Source organism: Rhinopithecus bieti, unplaced genomic scaffold (assembly GCF_001698545.2).
Source record: "Rhinopithecus bieti isolate Rb0 unplaced genomic scaffold, ASM169854v2 scaffold_13400, whole genome shotgun sequence".
NCBI classification, from domain to species: Eukaryota; Metazoa; Chordata; class Mammalia; order Primates; family Cercopithecidae; genus Rhinopithecus; species Rhinopithecus bieti.
In genome coordinates, this window is record NW_016807991.1 from 2,976,490 (window position 1) to 2,997,188 (window position 20,699).

Consider the following 20,699-nt stretch of genomic DNA (forward strand, 5'->3'; position numbering starts at 1 on the left):
TGGGACAGCACAAAGTGGATTAGGGTTAGGGTTCCCACAAACGGAAAAATGTTATTCAAACAACGCTGTAGGTTCCGAGGAGGCCCTCCGTCTTAATTCTCAAGACCGCTAGGCCCTCACTGCCCCGAGCGGGAGCGGTCGCCACGGCAACAGCCTCTCCCTCTCAACTGGAGCTGCACCCAGGCTTTGGCTAAAGGCTGTTAAAACGTTGGCCAGGTGCGGTGGCTCACGCCTGTAATCCCAGGGCGGATCATCTGAAGTCAGGAGTTTGAAACCATTCTGGCCAACATGGCGAAATTCCGTCTCTACTAAAAATACAAAAATTAGCCGGGCGTGGTGGTGCGCGCCTGTAATCCCAGCTACTCGGGAGGCTGAGGCACGGAGAATCGCTTGAACCCGGAGCGGAGTTGCCAGTGATCCGAGATCCGCGCCACCTCACTCCGCCGGGCGACAGAGCGAGACTCCGTCTCAAAAAAAAAAAAAAAAAAAAAAGGTAGGGTCCTTTATCCGAGGGCCGGCTCTCCTCACTCCCCGCCACAGGTAGGGGAAACCAGGCCTGAGCCGGCGGGCCCCACCGCCCAGAACCGGGAACTCGGCGGGCCACGCCCCTGCCACCCCAGCGCCCGCCGCTCGGTAACAAACACTTCCACTTCCTGAGCGCACTGTCTTCGCCCGCTGCGGGGCGCAGTGCCGAGCACAGGACCCGCCCCGCGCGTTCCCATTGGCCGGCGCCGTTCACCCGGACGGAGCGCCCCGGCCCGCAGCCCCCTATTGGTCCGCTGAGGTCCCCACCCTCAGCGCGGCCCCGCCCCCGGGGTAAGGAGCTGGGGCGGGCTCTGGGACGCTCAGACGCCGCGCGGGGCGGGGATTGGTCCGAGCAGTTCTCTCGGCTCCTCGCGGCCCGCGGCTGCCGGCGGTTCCTGGGACACCTGCTCGCTTAGCCCGTCCGGCGGCTCAGGGCTTCCCCGCTGCGCTCCTGGTTCGCCGGACGGGAAGAAGGGCTGGGCTGTCCCGTCCTATCCCCATCGGAACCCCAAGTCGCGCCGCTGACCCGTCGCAGGGCGAGATGAGCGCGGACGCGGCGGCCGGGGCGCCCCTGCCCCGGCTCTGCTGCCTGGAGAAGGGTCCGAACGGCTACGGCTTCCACTTGCACGGGGAGAAGGGCAAGTTGGGCCAGTACATCCGGCTGGTGGAGCCCGGCTCGCCGGCCGAGAAGGCGGGGCTGCTGGCGGGGGACCGGCTGGTGGAGGTGAACGGCGAAAATGTGGAGAAGGAGACCCACCAGCAGGTGGTGAGCCGCATCCGCGCCGCACTCAACGCCGTGCGCCTGCTGGTGGTCGACCCCGAGACGGACGAGCAGCTGCAGAAGCTTGGCGTCCAGGTCCGAGAGGAACTGCTAAGCTCCCAGGAAACGCCGGGGCAGGCCGAGCCGCCGGCCGCCGCCGAGGCGCAGGGGGCTGGCAATGAAAATGAGCCTCGCGAGGCCGACAAGAGCCACCTGGAGCAGGTAAGCTCGGCCCGGGCCGCGCAGGCTGGAATGGAGTGGAAGGGGGATCCGGAGAGACCCAGGTGCCCCGACCGTCCAGCCCCGGCGCCTGCCGTCGGTTTTCTGAAACTCGAGCTGCGAGGGGGAGACCGCTTCCGCCCGCCTACCAGGCGCTCTGGCACATCCTAGGCAGGCCTGGAGCTGCGTCCCGCGACCTCCTCTCCTTCCCAGGCTGTGCTGGGAGCCTGAGCGCCTTTGCCGCCTGCACCTCTTGTTCCCTGGCCTTTGGGAGGGCGGCGCAGGGGAACCCAGCCCCACTTCCCTCGGGTCTGCGGGTGTCTGCTCCCCTTCCTCGGAATCCCCCAATCCTGCCCGTCCCCTGGCGCCCTCTCCTCGTTCACCCCAGTCCGTAGATGGGCCAGGGAGGAAGGGCTGTCCTCCCCAGAGGTGCCAGCGTCCTCCGCCACTCCTACGTCAAAAGCTAGAGGAATAGCATTACTCCTCCTGTGCGGAGCCCCGGCGCGAAGAGGCCCTTCCCGCAGCCCGCCGGTGTGTGTCCTGAACTTCAGTCCTGCGGGACTTCATCCTCCCGAAGTCCTGTGTGACTTCTAAGGGAGAAGAAGCCCCACCATCTCAGGGCGGTGTGGGGGTTGCCTGGCGGGGAGGAGGAGCCAAGGCATCTCGGAGTGGTGGTTCTGCCACCTCAGAGGATTTACGATTCTCAGGAATGTGAGGAGTAAGCGCCTAGAGCTGTATCTGGGAGGGGAGGGGGAAGACCTTAGAAGAAGAGAAAGATGGCTAGGGGGAGGGGAAAGAGCTCCTGGAGCTCACGGCTCTGTGTGCGCCAGCGGAGCTCACGGTGAGCCGGTGGTCTTGCCCTGGCCTTGCCACGGTCACTCTGGTGCCCACACAGCCAGTAGGCCGGTTGCTTTTTGCCCATGTTTGGTGTTTGCCCATAGGATCCCAGTTTGGATCAGCTGCAGGAGGGGCAGCTGGCAAAACAGGAGTTGTGCTGAGCCTCCTGTCCCCAGAGAGTGGAGTGGTGTACTGTGTAGGGCAGGGCCTGAGCCTCCCAGGGCCCCTTCAGCTTGCACCAGCTCGCCCTGGTGGCAGTGTCTGATGGGAGCGTCCATGGGGACCAGGAGGATCCTTCTGGACAGAGAAAGGGTACAGTTTGGCATTAAGGGAGAAGGCAAAGCCCTAGAGGATCAACTGGTTTGGTGGAAGTGAGGTCACCAGAAGCCCTGTCCAGCCAGAGCTGGGTGCTGGGAATGCCAGGGCCACCAGGCTCCCACTTCCTGCCCCTGCCAACCTGGCATTGGCAAGGGGAGGGGGAAGGGACCTGAGCACCCGGAGCAAGGGGGTTGACACCAGGGAGTTGGGGCTGATGATCTCCAGTCCCAGGCAGAAATCCAGTGTGAACTTTGTGCTGAGTCCATCGATCGATTTGACATTCCTTTTTTTTTTTTTTTGGACTTTGGAACCCACACAAATACTCACCCACCCCCACCCCCCACAAGTTGCAGTCTCATTCAGCTCCTCCCTTTGCCCTTTTGGTTATGCTGCTGGGTGCCAGAGGGCCTGGGAGGCTAACGTGGAGGCCTGGCATAGCACACGTGCCCAAAGGCAGCAGCTTTGAGCTTCCTGGGTGAGCACAGAATCAGATTCCTGCATGTTTTGGAGGGACACCTACATTTGTGTGTACTTTGTTAGGCCAGGAGATGAGAGAAGAGCCACCAGCAAATCCTGGGGACACCATCACCAGCCAAGTCCCAGGACTTCTGAGCTTTGGTTCTCCCATCTGTGAGATGGAGGCATTGGGCGATGTGATGCCTGCCTTCTCTAGAACTGTAGAAATGACGTGAAGTACCTGAGCCTCTTATTAAATTTTTAAATGCTGAACCGCACTCCTTCATGCCCGGCGTTTGAATCCCAGATCTTTAAACTGACTCCTAGTCAACAGCATTGAGTCCCTCTAGCAGAAAATCTCTGAAATCCTGTGTGTTGAGCAGACAGATGGCCCATGCGGTTATTGCAAAAAATGTTAACAGACATTGTAAGAGTTCTTTTTTCTTTAGTAGTTCTTTCCTACTAAAGCATCAAATGGAGGTTTGCCAATTCGTTTTAGTCTGAATTTGTGTGCAAGGTGGGGCTGTTTCCTTATCTTCATTAGCCCTCCACTTACTAAGTGAGGATCTCAGTGGAAAAGTGTGGCACAGAGAGTGGTTGACTGGGTGGCCTCTGGCTGGGAAGACCAGCCGTGTCCAGAACCACTCAGGGCAGAGGCTGATGGGTGCCTGTAACACTGGCCATCCCCGCTGGGATGTCTAGGCCGAAGGAGGTGGAAGTGGCTCTCCAGCTCTGCCCACCGGCTTTGCTTTGTGGATGGCCTTCTCCTCATGCCCCATGGGGACAGAGGGGCAGCAACACCCACCCTGCTGCTCCCCTGCTTAAAACCCTCCTCCCCCGATTCACCACCAGTCACAGGATGAGGCCTAAACCCTTGAGTCTGGGTTCAGAGTGCCGGCCGTGCAGAGCTGAGCCAGCTCAGCTGTACTAGCCAGGCTGTGTGGAGCCAAGTTACTTCACCTCTGTAAGCCTCCATTTCCTCTTGTGTAAGTTGTTGGGGGTGATGGCAGCTACCTCGGAATTGCACGAGGCTGTGTGTAAAGCAGGTAGCTCAGTGCCTGGCACTGAGTCCAGGCTCATCCAGACTTTGCAGTTGGTATTGGAATGAATACATATTTCACAGTGATCATTGCACATCTATCATGGGGCAGCTAGCACTGGGCAGCTTGCTAGTTGGGCAAGTGCCACTGTGGCCAAGCCTGGTACCCAGTCAGTGCCCGATCAGTGGTCACTGTGGGTTAAGAATGATATGTTGTGGCTAGGTGTGGTGGCTCACACCTGTAATCCCAGCACTTTGGGAGGCCAAAGTGGGAGGATCGCCTGAGCCCAGGAGTTCGAGACCAGCCTGGGCAACATGACAAGATCCTGTCTCTATTAAATTTTTGTTCCTTTTTTTTTTAAAGAGTGATATGCTGTTCCATGGCCCTTCTCCATCTGTCAGCCTGTTCTCACCACTACCTCCCTACCCCCAAAACCACACCCAGGGTCTGAATTCCTCTCTAGCCTCTGAGCCTTCACACCTGACCTTTCTGTCCCTTTCCAGGGAGCCTGTCCTTAATCCAGTAGGCAGAGTTAGCATTTCCTTTCCTTCATTTTTTTTGTGAGACAGATTCCACCCAGGCTGGAGTGGTGTCGCAACCTCTCCTCACTGCAGCCTCGACCTCCAGGGCTCAAGCAATCCTCCCACCTCATTCTCCCTAGTAGCTGGGACTACAGGCATGCACCACTACGCCCAGCTAATTTTTAAATTCTTTGTAGAGCTGGGGTTTCGCCATGTTGCCCAGGCTGGTCTTGAACTTCTGGGCTCAGGCGATCTGCCCGCCTCGGCCTCCGCCTCCTCTTTGTCCTCACATCTTTTATCGCTCTGAACGCACAATATTTTAATCATCTGTTTGTGACCTTTTTCTCCACTACGTGGTAACCCCAAGGGCATCAACTGTGGCCTATTTGTGTTTCTATCCCCAGCGCAGTCCTTGGCACATGGCAGGGAGGCTCTCAAAAACAGTTTTTGAATTAATGAATGAATATATAACAACAGTCAGGGGGACCTTTGTCCTTATTTAGCTCATCCCGCCCCACCCAGAGATTGGAATTCCAGATAGAACCTACCAACTCCTCTTTCTTGCCTGCTAGCAGCTTCCATTTGAAAACTAGAAAGTCAAAAGTCCAGGCTTTGGGGTCAGCCAGATCAGTGTTGAATCCCAGCTCTGCCTTGTGCTGGCTCTGGGATCCTGGGAGTTCATTTTTCCCTGCAACCCTCAGCCTCCACCTCTGTGAAAGGCACTGCCCCCAGGGTTACTGGGAAGATTTGGTGACATGACAGGTGTGTAAATGAAAGTGCCCAGCTTGGGGTGTTTCCTGCCAGCCCTGACCCTGATCCCAGAGGCAGAGAGTGCAGGCACCCCAGGGAGCAAGGTGGGTGGCGGGGCACAGTTAGCTGGAGGACCATCAACCTCTTTGCCAGGGCGGGCAGGCCGTTTTACACCAACCAAGTTGGAGCTCTGGTAAGGGCAGAACCGAGTTTGAGCTGCTGGGTGTTTGGATTTCAAATGGACAGGGTATGTGATTGTGTGTTTGGATCTCTTTCTTTGCTGGCAAAACAGTGTAGCCCTGGTTCTTACCTTCAGGCTCCTGTTAACTCAGTAATTCTGGAGATGATTCTCTTGGAGATAGAGGGGGGCTTCCTGGCTGGATGCAGTGACTTGTGCCTGTAATCCCAGCACTTCGGGAGGCTGAGGCAGGAGGATTGCTTGAGCCCAGGAGTTTGAGACCAGCCTGGGCAGCACAGTGAGACCTCGTCTCTACCAAGAAAAAAGAGGGGCGAGGGTGAATGGGGGCTTCCTTCTCAAGGAACTCCATATGTCTAGATGAGGTCCTTCTTCCCTTTCCCAGATGTCCCATCTCAGTGGTCCCTGGGAAAGTGGGGTGGGGAATTAAATAAGAAACTCAGGCTGGGCACAGTGGCTCACACCCGTAATCCCAGCACTTTGGGAGGCCGAGGTGGGTGAATCAGTTGAGGTCAGGAGTTCACGATCAGCCTGACCAACATGGTAAAACCCCATCTCTACTAAAATACAAAAATTAGCCAGGCGTGGTGACAGGCTCCTGTAGTCCCAGCTACTTGGGAGACTGAGGCAGGAGAATGGCTTGAACCTGGAAAGTGGGGGTTGCAGTGAGTTGACATCGCGCCACTGCTCTCCACCCCGGGTGACAGAGTGGGACTCGTCTCCAAAAATAAGACGAAACTCAGCCGAGGTCTTGTTGGTGCTGCAGGGCTCTTTATAAGGAGAAACCAGAGCTCTAGACTCCAATAACAAGTGTTCCTCTGCTTTCGTTGCTCTAAGATAGAGTGGCCCTACCTGGAAGGAAACTTGTAATGTGCCTTGAGGCGCTCTACCTATGACATAAAGATGTTGATATGCATTTCTTTCTTTCTTTCTTTTTTTTTTTCCCCTGAGACAGAGGCTTGTTCTGTCACCCAGGCTGGAGTGCAGTGGTGCGGTCTCAGCTCACTGCAACCTCCGTCTCCCAGGTTCAAGCAATTCTCCTGCCTCAGCCTCCCATGTAGCTGGGATTACAGGCACCTGCCACCACACTGTGCTAATTTTTGTATTTTTAGTAGAGACAGGATTTCACTACGTTGGCCAGGCTGGGTGGCACCTGCTACCACACCCTGCTAATTTTTGTATTTTTAGTAGAGACGGGGTTTCACCACGTTGGCCAGGCTGGTTTCAAACTCCTGACCTCAGATAATCCACCTGCCTTGGCCTCCCAAAGTGCTGGGATTATAGGCATGAGCCACCGCGCCCAGCCGATATGCATTTCATTGTCCCCCAGACAAATTAGCTATTGTTTTCTCCATTTTGTGGGTTGACAGTAAGTGTTCAATACGTAGTAGCTACTATTTGTGTTAGCAGTGTACTAAGTACTAACCCTCCCTGTCTCATTTAATCCATATGACCACTAGTGAGGCAGATATTGGCCCCATTCTCTGCCTATGGAGGCTGAGACTTGATCAGTTAAGGTGGCCATGGTGGGTCCCAGGACTCTCAGCTAGCGACTCCTCCCACACAGCGCAGGGGTGCGCCTTGGAACCCAGCCCTCTGACTCCCGTGCCTGCACAGCCATTTGGCCACACGAGTAGTCTGTGCTTGATGCCTGACTCTGCCAGGTGTTTCTGCCCATCATATTCTGAGCCACAGCTGGACTTACGTTCCACACATGGCTGGCATTATATATCTACTGGACAGTGCTACTCTGGATCTGAGCTGAAATCCTGCCTTCGCCCATCAGCCATGTGTACTTGAGCAATTGACTCCAGCTTTTTGAAGCTGAGTTTCCTTTTCTGTGAAATGATTGCAATAGTACCTTCCTTGTAGGACTAAAATTGGCTCCTAAGAAAATACACGTAAAGAGCTCAGTGCCTAACATATAGTAGGTGTTCAGTAACCAGCACCTCCTATTACTTCAGTGTTGAGCCTCAATTTCACAAGCTCCTTGAAGGTTCTTAATAGCCCCTTGGGACAGCCCCTGGGGGTTAAATCCAGAGACTTCTGGGAGGAGGGTGAGGGATGAGGAGGGAGGCAGAAGGGAAGGCATGGGGCGGCCAGCCCTGGATGGTGTCCATCCGGGCTGCAGCCCAGGTACCAGCCTGCTCCATCCCAGGCTTGCCCAGCCCTGGGGAGACCTGAGCCAGACTCTGCCCCCTCCCGCCCCCGTGGGTCTCCATGGCTGGCACAGGAAGAAGAGGTTACTAGCCAGAAGGAGAACCTGGTTCAGACCTCTGAGTCCTGGGGGTATCTGTCAGACCAGCAGCCCTCACTTTAGTTTATGACTCCCTCCTGGTTCCCACCCTACCAGACTCCAGGGAAAGCTCTTCCCACTGAGAAATAGGAAGGAGGAGATCAAGGGCTAGGAGCATTGAGTGACCTTTTTTGCACATGGAGGCATCCAACATTCTCCTGCCGCCTGCACAGACCTGGAGGGATGTGGAGGGTGGAAGGTCCTGTAGGGTAAAATGAGGTGACATCAGGGCCACTAGGCAGGGCCAGTGACAGCCAAGCCCCCTGTACCTCACCTAGGGTAAGGAGAAGGCACCTTCTGCCTAGAGGTGTGGACACTGGCTGAGTGTCTGGAGCCCCTGGTCACTTCCCGGTGCCCCCAGGCTGCCTGTCACGCAGCACTCCAGCCAGGGCCAGCTGTCTCCATCCTGGCTTCCTTGAAGAGCCAGCACCAGAGACCCAGCCCTGTCTCCAGAATCTGGGGAACAAACTGAGCTGCCTCCCAGAGCAAACATGGCTCTTACCCCCAACATACTCTTGACACACACACCCCAGCCCCCCGAGAACAGCCAGGGCTCCCTCCTGCCCCCTTCCATATCCCCTTGTTGGGGCTGATTTTCCTGTATTGGGCATCGCGGCACTGGTCTTCTTTGCATAAACAAGAGCCCTGGGCTGGGGGAGGTGCAGTCTTGAGAGGTGGGGTTACCTCTGTTGTTCCCCTGGACACCCAAGTGGTCTTCCTACTCCTCCAGCCCCTTTCCTCTGGGGTCCTGAGCTGGCTGGCTCGAAGGAAGCAGGCTGGCTATTTCTGTAGGGCCCATCACTATGGCATCAGCCAGGGAGGGGCTGGGCCCAATGGGGCGTTGGCCTCAGGCTCCCGCAGCCTTCCCCGAAGGGAGGAAGGAGGAGCAGGGAGCGGCCCTGGGCCTGCTCCCCAGAGACGGTCACTGGGATTAGGGTATCGACTTTCCCTAGCTTTCCAGGTGACTGCTGGTGACGCCTATTGAATTCCGTGCCCGCCATCCGCTCCCTGGACTGCGTGGGTGGAGGTGATGGGGTGGGTGGAGGTGATGGGGCGGCCACTTGGGGCGGGGTGAAGCTCCCTGGGGGAAAGGACAGATAAAGGGAGGCAGCCTGAGGGCGGAGGAGGCCCTGGGAGAAGGGTGTGGGAGCAGCTCTCCCGGCAGGGTCTTTTCTGGAAAGCCAGCCAGCATTGTATGAAAGTGAGAGTCTCCAGCCTGTCCAACCCTGGGTCACCCCGGCTGAGCTGCGCTGCCCATCGGCTGCGTGGCCTCATGTTCCCTCCTGTCGATTCTGGCTCTCTGCCAGTCTCCTCTCTGAGCAGACCCTGATTTTGTCGTGAACTTGGGTCTCCCGGGCTGTCGTCGTCACTGGAGATCCACTTTGCCCTCTGGAACTCACTGGAGCTGTGTTCCTTTTTAGGCTCCTCCTCCCACCATGCTTTGGGCCCCTCTGTAGCTGGCTCCTCCTAAGCTCCTGGGGGCCACACACCACGCCCAGCATGCCTGGACATCACTCCCATTTACCCCCTTTCCCCAGAGGCAGAACCCAACCCTGCCCCAGCTTGGGGGTGAGGGTCCAAGAGCAATGGTGGCTGAGCTCGGCCAGGTACCCCACAACTCCCCATCTTCTCCTCTCAGTGCTGGGCCTGGAGACCACAGGCCAGGCCCCACGGATCCCCAGGGGGGCTGCCCCAAGGGACTCCCCCTGCCAGCCCCAGCCTCCACCCAGGCTGGGATGGGCTGGCTTGATGGGCTGACTCAGCAGCTGGCACTGACACCTCCTGGAGACAGCTGGGAGGCTCCTGCTAGGGGAGGGGTGAGGCCCTTGGAGAGTGGGAACCCCCTTCCCGTGTGAGGGGAGGCAGTCTCTAGGGACTTGGGAAGGAAGCTCTACAGGTGCATTGGAGCTGTCTAAATGCCGGTGGGGCCTACCTGGGGCTTCCCATCTCCTTGTCCAGCCATCCCCTCAGGTCCTAGAGCCACCACAGAGCCACGTCTAGACAGAACAGTGGAGTAGTCCCAGTGCAGAGGAAGGGAACAGAGGGCACCTGAGCCCCTCAGTCTGGGTCCCCCATTTCCCCTTGAACTGCATGACTTGGTGCTGGCAGAGCGGAGCAAGGCTCAAAGGAGGCCCTGGAGCTTTGGCACCATATGTCACTAGGCGAGGGGCACTGGGGTGAAGATCAGTGAGGGAAGCCCACAGCACAGAGACCAGGGCCAGAGGACCGGCATCCCAAAGGCAGCGAGCACAGCCCTGCCCTGCCAGCCAGGGGAGCGCCCAGAGCCACCTGCCCCCAGTCCAGCCATGCCCCTGTCCCATCACCCACGCCAGGCTTCATCCCCCAGCTCAGGCCGTAGCTCCAGCTACGAGAGGCCCTAAGCACCTGGAAGGAAGGCTGTGGTTTCTTCAGCTCCCAGCCCACCTCTAGCAGAGGCTGCAGCCTATGCCCTGGAGAGAGCCCCTGTCTGCCCTCCATGGCCTGACTCCTGTTGGGACCTCACCTCCCAGTGGATTGCCCCATTCTGGACTTGGATCCTTAAGGAGCACCCTGCAGTGTGGTGGAAGGAGGACAGGTTCCAAGTCAGAGACCAGGGTTGGAGTTCTGGCTGTGTGATGTCAGGCAGTGGGCTCAACATCTCTGAGCCTCAGTTTCCCCATCTCAAAAACAGCTGCCAAGCCCCAGCCAGGTTGTTATGGGAAGGTTTTTGGGAGTGCAGGGACTGTGGAGGGAAGTCGGAGGAGGTCACTAGAGCTGCCCCCTGCCTGTCCTGAGATTTCACCCTCCCCACTTTCTCAGGGTGTCAGCCAGGTCCTGCAGCTCGGTCTGGCTGAAGCAGAAAGCTGCGCTTGTCCCGGTGACGGCAACTGGTCAGACTTGTTTCTGCTCACCTAGGGCCTGGGGGAGGGCCTGGCTGGGAGCTTTGTGGAGGGATTAGCTCTAGGGGAGAAGAGCCTCACTTACTCCCGGAACAAGATCCCGTAGGGCTGTGGGAGTGCCGGGAGTGAGCCTGGGGCAGGTGACAGCTGAACAAGCTGGGAGTGGGCCCTGCAGTGAGGCAGGGGATGGGCCAGGGAGAACAAGGCAAGAGGCTTCATTCAGGGTTTCTAAGCCTTTGTGAGCCCCTCACTTTTTTACCACTCATTTAACCGTCTTTGTTGTTGGGGTAAGGGCCCCTCGAGCCTGGATTTGGGTATGAAGCACAGGAAGAAAGACCTGCTCAAGCCTTTAAAGGAATGCAAAGTCATCCTCTAGCCACCCCAGAGACCGAAAGGCTGGGGATTGAGTCTCCTGCAGATGGTGGCAGCCTCCTGGGGCTGGCAAGTTGGGACAGAGGCCCATACACCCTCTTGGGCACGCCTTCCCACTCCTCTCGGCCCTCTCCACTCCCAGCTGGGGATTTGGGTTTCAGAGCAGCCTGGCACACACACCCCCACCCCACCAGAATCTCACTCCCAGCTTCCTATGACTATTCATTAGTATTCACAACAATGGGAAAGTCTGGGTGTGCACAGGGATTTTTTACAGTTAGAAAGTGTTTAAGGCAATGACCTCACTGGGCCTCAGCCACCCCGGGAGGCATTTGGCAGTCAGAATGATCCATAAATGACCTGCCCCAGGTCACACAGCTCCTAAACAGGGGAGCTGGAACCTGGCTCGGAGCCTTGACTATCCACTGCTCATTGCCTGATGTGCTGAGTGATAACGCAGGGCCAGCAGGCTGGACAGCAGCCAGTGGCTCTGCACCAGGCCTGGAGGAGGGAGAGAGGGACAGGGACTCAGGCGTAGTCCTTGGGCACAGGCTTCAGCCGCCCACACCCATATTCCCTCCATCATACTGTGTGTCCAGGCCTGCAGCTTCTAAGCTGAGCTGTTTACTTTGGACCAAGCATGTTGGAAACTGTTTTCAGCTGAGTCCGAGCACTCAAAAGAAATCTGCGTGTGCCCTTTTAGTAGGTCACACCCTCCAGTCCACAGCCACACTGGGCTCCCTTTAGCCCAGCCCTGCTTTTCCCAGTCCCCTCCCCATTCAGGCTCCTCAGTTTCTGGGGTCTCTGTGCTTCCGTTGCCACCTCTGCCCTCAGGCAGCAGTGTAGGGGGAGGAGGTCTTCGAACGCCTGAGGATGGCCCCCTATCTTGTCCAGGTCCCTTGCTGTGCCGCACAATAGGTTTTTGGTTATCTGCTCCTTCTGGCTCCCTTTTGGCTGGGCCATTTGGCTTGGTGGGGGTGAGAGAGAGTTCGAGTATATGGAGGAAGGCTTTACTGTAAACACACTGACCAGCTTTCAGTAAACACCTGCCTCTTCCTCCCCTGCTGCAGAGAACAGGGTACAAAGGGGCTGGGGGTCCTCAGTCATATGCCCCAGGTCCCCAGCCTAGCTGACGGGGTGCCACACTCTGCCCCCTCTCCAGGAGGGTCAGACTGAGCCACCAATGGGGAGGGATAGGGGCCCAATCAACACAGCATGCGATTCACCTTAAGACTGTCAGAAGGGACAGGCATGTGAGAGGTAACCTGGTCCCACCCCTCATTTCCCAGAAGAGGAAACTGAGGCTTGGACAGAGCAGTGTTTTACCCATGTCACCTAAGCAGTTTGCTGCGGTGCTGGGTGTCCACACAAGTCTTTTGAGTCCTGGGCCAGAACCCTCTCAAATTGCTGTGTAGGGATCTAAGCAAATTTGCGTCCTCCCAAACCTTCCTTGTTTGGGGAGATGGGGCCAGGCAGAGGACAGGGAAGGCAGAACCTGGGGCATTGTGGAATAGCCATGGACTCTCCCCTGTCCCTGCAGCGCAAGCTTCGGCCTCGGCTCTGTACCATGAAGAAGGGCCCCAGTGGCTATGGCTTCAACCTGCACAGCGACAAGTCCAAGCCAGGCCAGTTCATCCGGTCAGTGGACCCAGACTCCCCAGCTGAAGCTTCAGGTCTCCGGGCCCAGGATCGCATTGTGGAGGTGATGCTTCTTGCCCTCTTCCTATCTGACTGCCCCGCCCCCTGCAGATCAACAGCACCTGGGACAACCATCATGCCTTCATGGGCTTGATTAGCCCATGGGCATAGCCAGCCTGGAGCGGCCGGATGGATGGATGGGAGGGAGGCAGGGAAGGGTGGTGGATGGATAGATGGAAGGATAGATGGACTGACTGACGGATTCCTTTCTTACCTCTACTCTCCCCTGGACTCCTCCTTGCCAAGCAGATATACTGGGCAGCCTGTGATTCACCCTTCGATCAGGGAGATGTCTGGGGACATCTCCAGAGCTTCCCTGCTGCCAGGCACACAGAGGCGGGTGGCAGTAACAAAACCCCTCTCCTGAGTTAGGCTTTTATTTAGAGAGAGAGAGAGAGAGATTTTTTTTTTTTTTTTTTTTTTTGAGATGGAGTCTCGCTCTATTGCCCAGGCTGGGCTGGAGTGCAGTGGCACAATCTCAGCTCACTGCAACCTCTGCCCCCCCTGGGTTCAAGCAATTCTCCTGCCTCAACCTCCTGAGTATCTGGGATTACAGTTGGCCAGGCTGGTCTCAAACTCCTGACCTCAACTGATCCTTCCACCTCAGCCTCCCAAAGTGCTGGGATTCCAGGCGGGAGCCACCTCGTCCGGCCCCGAGTTAGGCTTTTAGACTCACTCATTCAGTGCTTTGGCTCTGGTGTGTGCTCCTGGGAGGTGAAACGTGAACCAAATGCTCAGGCGGGTCCCAGAATCACAGTCTTAGAACCTTAGAGCTAGAGATCAGCTCTCCCAAGACTTCTCATTTTACACGTGAGAAAACCAAGGTCCAGAGAGGGAAGTCGGACAGCAAGTCCTTACCCAGACTGGGCCCCACCCCAGCCTCCCAGCTCGCTCCCATCCCATCTCTCCCAGCTGTGTTTGTTTAGTCTCGTCTGGATATTTTCGTTGGCGCTTCCCTTGTATCCTGCCTCCCCAGCTGACTGTCCATGGGAGGACCCCTGGCCTAGTTCAGGACTCTGCAGAAATGGGGGTCAGTATCCCCAAGTTGTGAACTGCAAACTGGCTGAGAAGCAAGGTGGCCACCCCCGCCCCCAGCCCTCCTCCACCTACCTGCCCCAGAACCAAGGCCTGTGCCCGTAACGCCTCCCCAACCCCCCCCTGCAGGTGAATGGGGTCTGCATGGAGGGGAAGCAGCATGGGGACGTGGTGTCCGCCATCAGGGCTGGCGGGGACGAGACCAAGCTGCTTGTGGTGGACAGGGAAACTGACGAGTTCTTCAAGAAGTGCAAAGTGACCCCATCTCAGGAGCACCTGAATGGTAAGCCGGGTGGGGCCGCTGGCCGTCCTGGGGCTGGAGGCCTCCAAGTCAGGGATGTGAGCCAGGGCTAAGACTTTGCTGGGTCCCAGGCGAGGGGTGGGCAGCTTTCCGGCGTGGGTGCTCCCTCCTTCTCCTTCATGGGAGGCCCAGAGGTGTGGGCTGGGGGAGTGGGGGCCCAGTGTAGGGAGTGGCAGTGGGTTTCCGAGGACGGCTTGTGATGGGGTCAGCTGGCATGAGGTCGCTGAGAGAAATGGACAGATCTTCTGACTCCCGGCCAAAGCTGCAGCCCCAAAGGAGGCCTGAGCCCCCAGTCCCATCCCCACCAGCAAACTTTCAGGGCAGTGTCGATGTGAGGAAAGGGTTAACTCCGGGGAGGCCTCCAGCCTTTGCTTGGTCAGATCAGAGTCCAGTGGTGGGGCCCAGTGCCTCCCCTCCCTCCACTCAGGTTGTCTTGGAAACTCAGCCTTGCTGGCTTTAGAGAGTAGTGGGTCCTCCTTCAAGCCCTGGGCCCCTGCCCTCCCCATCCCCCAGCATCACCCTGCCAAGCCTGGCGCCTCCCCCTGCCCAGTCCCGAGCCAAACAGGGCAGGGCTGCTGCACCGGGGCAGGGAGGGGTTAAGCAGTGCTCTGCTCCTTGGTCTGGACTTTCTCCCTGGGAAGATGGCTCCCTGGAGCGGGCAGGGGTGCTCTGCTCACTGGGCCATACTGAGGGTGGAACCTCTTGGGACTTTGCAGTGGGTGGGGCCTCCTGGAGACTGAAGGTTGTATGTGTAAAAGGGGATCCACACAAAGGTCTTGCTGCAGACTCTCATCCCCAGTTGGAAGGGACAGCTGGGGAGGCCCTGTCCCCTTCTGGTGCAATCCAAGGCCTGGAGGCTCCTAGAAAAGAGGATGGCCCCTGGAAGTCCCTAGCTGGCTCTGGGCATGGGAGGTGGGGTACCACCTTACCCTTATCTCCCAAGTTCATGGAAACCAGGTAACTCAGATAATCCCCTTCTCCACTGATGGGGAGACTAAGGCCCAGAGAAGCCCCAGCCTTCCTCCTAGGGATCTGATATGAGGAAGACACAGCTGGAATCTGGATTCCACTCAGCTCCTGGGATAGTCCCCTGCTTCCCCCACCCCTTCGCCCTGCAGGTAATTGGCTCTCTCAGACATTCCTGCCTCTTCTGCCTGTCTCTCGGGCTAGAGGGGCTGTAGCCTCTGGCCAAAGGACCTGAAGAGGGAGAGGCCTGGGGACAGTCTCCTCCCCGGAGTCCCTCCAGGATGGCATCCTCACCCTTTCCATAGAGAGGAATGCCCCCCTGTCCGGCAGCCAAGGTTTCACTGTGACCACTGTGAGCTGATGGGGAGGGGACAGTGAGTGTCCCTGGTGTCCCAGCAACCTGTCCTTGCCCCGGGAAGGCTGTGGGTGTCAAAGGGGAGGAGAAGATGAGAGTCGGGTATCTCTGGCTGTGTCCTGGACTGGGGACAGGGAAAAGATGACCAGGAATTTTAAACTAAGAGTTCAGAAGAAGCCCGCCTACGCTGACCAGTCCCTGGAGATGGCACAGCCACCCCTGAAGCCATGTGGGACCCCTACCCTGAGTGAGCCCAGTGAAGGTGACCCCAGACCTGTCTTCTCTCCCTCTGACCCCTCCAGGTTTCCCACTGGCTTGGGGAGGGGATACCCAGGACACACCCCTTGAGCCTTCTTGTCCCCCCTCATTTCCTGGTTGGCAAATAGGAGTTGGGATTATTTTCTCTTTTTTTTTTTTTTTTTTTCTTTTGTTTTGAGTCAGTCTTGCTCTGTCACCCAGGCTGGAGTGCGGTGGTGCGATCTCAGCTGACTGCAACGTCTGCCTCCCAGGTTCAAGTCATTCTCCTGCCTCAGTCTCCTGAGTAGATGGGACTACAGGCGTGCGGCACCACGCCCAGCAAATTTTTATATTTTTAGTAGAGACAGGGTTTCACTATATGGCCAGGATGATCTCGATCTCTTGACCTTGTGATCGCCCACCTCGGCCTCCCAAAGTGCTGGGATTATAGGTGTGAGCCACTGTGCCTGGCTAGGTGGCTTTTTTTTTTTTCTTCTTCTTCTTCTTTCAGACACAGTCTCACTCTGTCGCCCAGGCTAGAGTGCAATGGCACAATCTTGGCTCACTGCAACCTCTGCCTCCTGGGTTCAAGCAATTCTCCTGCCTCAGCCTCCTGAGTAGCTGGGACTACAGGCGCCCGCCACCATGCCCGGCTAATTTTGTATTTTAGTAGGGATGGGGTTTCACCATGTTGGCCAAGCTGGTCTCGAACTCCTGACCTCAGGTAATCCACCTGCCTCGGCCTCCCAAAGTGCTGGGATGACAGGCATGAGCCACCGAGCCCAGACTATTTTCTCTTTCAGTTAAGGCAGATACTAACTGTAGTCTGGGGTGTGGTTCCAATTTCGGTGTCATCATCATCACCTGGGAAGCATTTGGAAAATGCTGATACCTAGGCCTGCCCACTAAACCAGAATCTGTGCTGCCAAAGGTCCAGGAATCTGTACTTTAACAAGCTTCCCATGTAGGAGTTCCTAGATAGAAATTAGGCAGCAGGCCGGGCGCGGTGGCTCATGCCTGTAATCCCAGCACTTTGGGAGGCCGAGACGGGCGGATCATGAGGTCAGGAGATCGAGACCATCCTGGCTAACACGGTGAAACCCCGTCTCTACCAAAAAAATACAAAATCTAGCCGGGCGAGGTGGCGGGCGCCTGTAGTCCCAGCTACTCGGGAGGCTGAGGCAGGAGAGTGGCGGGAACCCGGGAGGCGGAGCTTGCAGTGAGCTGAGATCCGGCCACTGCACTCCAGCCCTGGCGACAGAGCGAGACTCCGTCTCAAAAAAAAAAAAAAAAAAAAAAGAAATTAGGCAGCCATCCTGGACTCTCATCTCTATCCGGGACAATGCATTTTTTAAACACCTTGTGACCCATCAGTGCCTCATAAGATCATTTTGGTAGCTAGAGACCAGCAGGGTTTGTTTGTTTGTTTGTTTTGCTGGAGTCTTGCTGTGTTGCCCAGGTTGGAGTGTAGTGGCACGATCTTGGTTCACTGCAACCTCCACCTTCCGGGTTCAAACGATTCTCCCACCTCAGCCTCCCAAGTAGCTGGGATTACAGGCATGCGCCACCACGCCCGGCTAATTTTCTTTTTGTCTTTTTTAGTAGAGATAGGGTTTCACCATGTTGGCCAGGCTGGTCTTGAACTCCTGACCTCAAGTGATCCAGCTGCCTCAGCCTCCCAAATTGCTGGGATTACTGGTGTGAGCCACTACACCTGGCCCAGAAATTTTTTTGTTTTTTTTAATGACATGAAATTAAAAATATCAAAGAACACTGTAGTAAGGGTATTGCTTTGTGAAACTTTTGTTACACAAAATCTTTGTGTGTGCTGAGTCATCAAAATGCAAACAGGCCAGACATTTGCTCACACCTGTAATCTCAATACTTTGGGAGGCCAAGGTGGGAGGATTGCTTGAGGCTAGGAGTTTGAGACCAGCCTGCACAACATGGCAAGGCCCCATCTCTACAAAAAAAAAATTTTAATAAATAATAAGGCAAATGTACTCATGGTGGGTGGACATCAAAAATTTTGAGATGTTGACCCATGGAACAAGATCTAATGATCTGCCCAACCCCAACTCCCGCCTCCTCTCCACGCTCTATTCCATCCCCATTCCGGACTCACCTCTGTTCTCTCCTTCGCCTAGGTCCCCTGCCTGAGCCCTTCACCAATGGTGAGATACAGAAGGTAAGGGCGGGGCCCCTCTTTCTCTGGATTTCAATCCTGGGGGTGCGGGAGACAGGTCAGAAGGTGCTGTGGTTGGTAGGATAGCCATCTGGCTAAGGCCAAAACCTCAGGGTCCCCAGGTCCAGCTCCTTCTTCGGCTCCAAGCTATAGAACTGCCAGAACCCTCTTGGCCTCTGCCTGGGGCCAAAGCTGTTGGGAGGGAGAAGGCTGGCTGGGCCCCTCTGCAGCCCGCCATCCTGGGTGACAAGCCCCCGCCTCCAACTCCCCACCATACAGAAGGGGCCATTCTTCCCCCCAAGAACAGAGCTTCAGTGTCTGGCCACGGGCAGCCGGGCCCCTGCTACTTCCAGTCTGGGTTAGAAGAACAAAGCCCCTCCTCCCCCCTTCCCTGGGCAGAAGGGAAAGGGGGTGAGGCTGGGGAAGAGATGGTGGGGCTGGGCGCCAGCTGAAGCCATGGAAGAACCCAGGAAGGGGCTGGGTGCCAAGCTGATGCCCCAGCCAAAGCCTTCGCTCTGGGACAGGCCGACTCAGTCAGGCCACAGAGTAGGAACTCTCTGCAGGGTCTGCTCAAAGGTTCCCCTTCCCTAGGAGCTCCTGTCAGGGTACTTGACAAGGGGGAGGGTCCTTGGACCCAGGCCTAAACCTTCTGTCACCTCATCTTTGAAACTAGAACTTTCTATCTACTTTCTTCCTTCAAGGCCGTCCTTTGCTGCTTCAGGGTTAGGGTTTCAGGATTCCTGGGGTCAAATCCAGGCAAACAGTCAGGTGGACCACAGGAGATTCAGGGAGCACCACATGGGTTCCCCATGCCAAGCAAAGAGGCCCCCAGTGTCCCCACATTCCAAGAAGCCCCTCCCTGGTCACTGGCTCAAAAGGCAAGTCAGTATCTAAAAGCCACATTGGAGCAGCCCAGGGGGAGGGAGTGCTAATCCCATGATATCTGTACCCCTCCCATCCCTCCAGCCTGAGCAGAACCAGCCTGCCCTCTGATCCTCGAAGGAATGTAAAAAGGAGCCCCAGCAGGCTCAGGCAGTAGGAACCCAGGGTGGGTGGCCAGGGCATCAGCGCTACCTCTTCTCAGTCTGGGGCCCCTACTTCCCCAGGAGCTCCCTCCTGCCTCAGGACTCCCTCACCCCATCCTGTGACTACCCACGCCCCTCTTCTCTCTGCCAGGAGAACAGTCGTGAAGCCTTGGCAGAGGCAGCCTCAGAGAGCCCCAGGCCAGCCCTGGTGAGATCCGCCTCCAGTGACACCAGCGAGGAGGTAGGCCAGCCATGCAGGGGGTAGCAACTGGGTTACAGGAAGCCGATTCCCAGGCCCCACTTGTTCCTGGCACACCAGCCTGCCTTTGAGGTCACATGCTGAGCCGCATTCTGTTCTTGTGACCTGGCTTCCCTGGGCACGGCCCCAAGGGAGCCACCTCACTCAGGCTGAGGACCAGGGAGCCTAATGAGGGACTGACTCCCAACTTCCTGCCCCCACTTCTCTTTACAGCTGAATTCCCAAGACAGCCCCCCAAAACAGGACTCCACAGCGCCCTCGTCTACCTCCTCCTCCGACCCCATCCTGGACTTCAACATCTCCCTGGCCATGGCCAAAGAGAGGGCCCACCAGAAGCGCAGCAGCAAACGGGCCCCGCAGATGGACTGGAGCAAGAAAAACGAACTCTTCAGCAACCTCTGAGCGCCCTGCTGCCAGCCACCCGGTGACTGGCAGGGCCGAGCCAGCCTTCCACCCCACCTTTTTCCTTCTCCCCATTTACTCCCCTGAATCAACGTACAAATCAGCACCCACATCCCCTTTCTTGACAAATGATTTTTCTAGAGAACTATGTTCTTCCCTTACCTTAGGGAAGGTGAATGTGTTCCCGTCATCCTGCAATTAGAAAGGAGACTCTGCCTCCCTCCTCCTCACTGAGTGCCTCATCCTACCGGGTGTCCCTTTGCCACTCTGCCTGGGATATCGCTGGGACCTGCACCATGCCAGGATCATGGGACCAGGCGAGAGGGCACCTTTCCTTCCTCCCCCGTTTGGTAACTGGGTCCAGGGCTGATCATTGACTGCAGAACTGCCACTCTCAGTGGACAGGGCATCCGTTATCCCAAGAGCTGTGGCAGACACATCTTGCTTTCATTTGATTTTTGTTGTTAAGAGTGCAGTATTGCAGAGTCTAGAGGAATTTTTGTTTCCTTGATTAACATGATTTTCCGGGTTGTTGCATCCAGGGCATGGCAGTGGCCTCAGCCTTAAACTTTTGTTCCTACTCCCACCCTCAGAGAACTGGGCAGCGGGTTTGGCTACCCCTGCCCATCCCTGAGCCAGGTACCACCATTGTAAGGAAACACTTCAGAAATTCAGCTGGTTCCTCCAAACCCTCCAGCCTCCGTGTCTTCCTTGGGAGTTTTGTCCTCTGGCCTTGGACCCTTATAGGTAGAAAGTGAGAAATGGTAAGCTAGGGTGGTCTTTGGCTGGGAGGGTGGCGTACACTGGAGGGAGGGCCATCTAGGGCTCCCTGTGACCCCAAGCCTGAGTAGCTTTAGCTAGAGAGCCTAGCTGCAGAAGTCCTGTGGGAAGGAGGATGCATGCACCCAGCCGGGTGTTCAGCTTGGTGGTCAGTGTGCCTGTGTCCCCCAGGCTGTAAGCACTGATGTGGGCTGGGGACCCCTTGACTAATAGGGACATTTACCAGAGGAAGTGGGAGCTCAGACATGCTCAGAGGACTCTGGGAGGTTCCTGTAATTCCAGAAGCA

At 56.8% G+C, this 20,699-nt stretch overlaps 1 protein-coding gene across 1 annotated transcript; it reads left to right on the forward strand.

Moving 5' to 3' along the window:
• Nucleotides 1-717: 717 nt before the first annotated feature.
• NHERF1 (NHERF family PDZ scaffold protein 1) lies at nucleotides 718-20,323 on the forward strand. Its single transcript, XM_017884638.1, has 6 exons — nucleotides 718-1,507; nucleotides 12,710-12,871; nucleotides 14,032-14,185; nucleotides 17,909-17,949; nucleotides 19,123-19,212; nucleotides 19,444-20,323. The coding sequence occupies exons 1-6, from the start codon at nucleotides 1,067-1,069 to the stop codon at nucleotides 19,630-19,632; spliced, it is 1,077 nt and encodes a 358-aa protein (XP_017740127.1). The 5' UTR covers nucleotides 718-1,066; the 3' UTR covers nucleotides 19,633-20,323.
• Nucleotides 20,324-20,699: the final 376 nt, after the last annotated feature.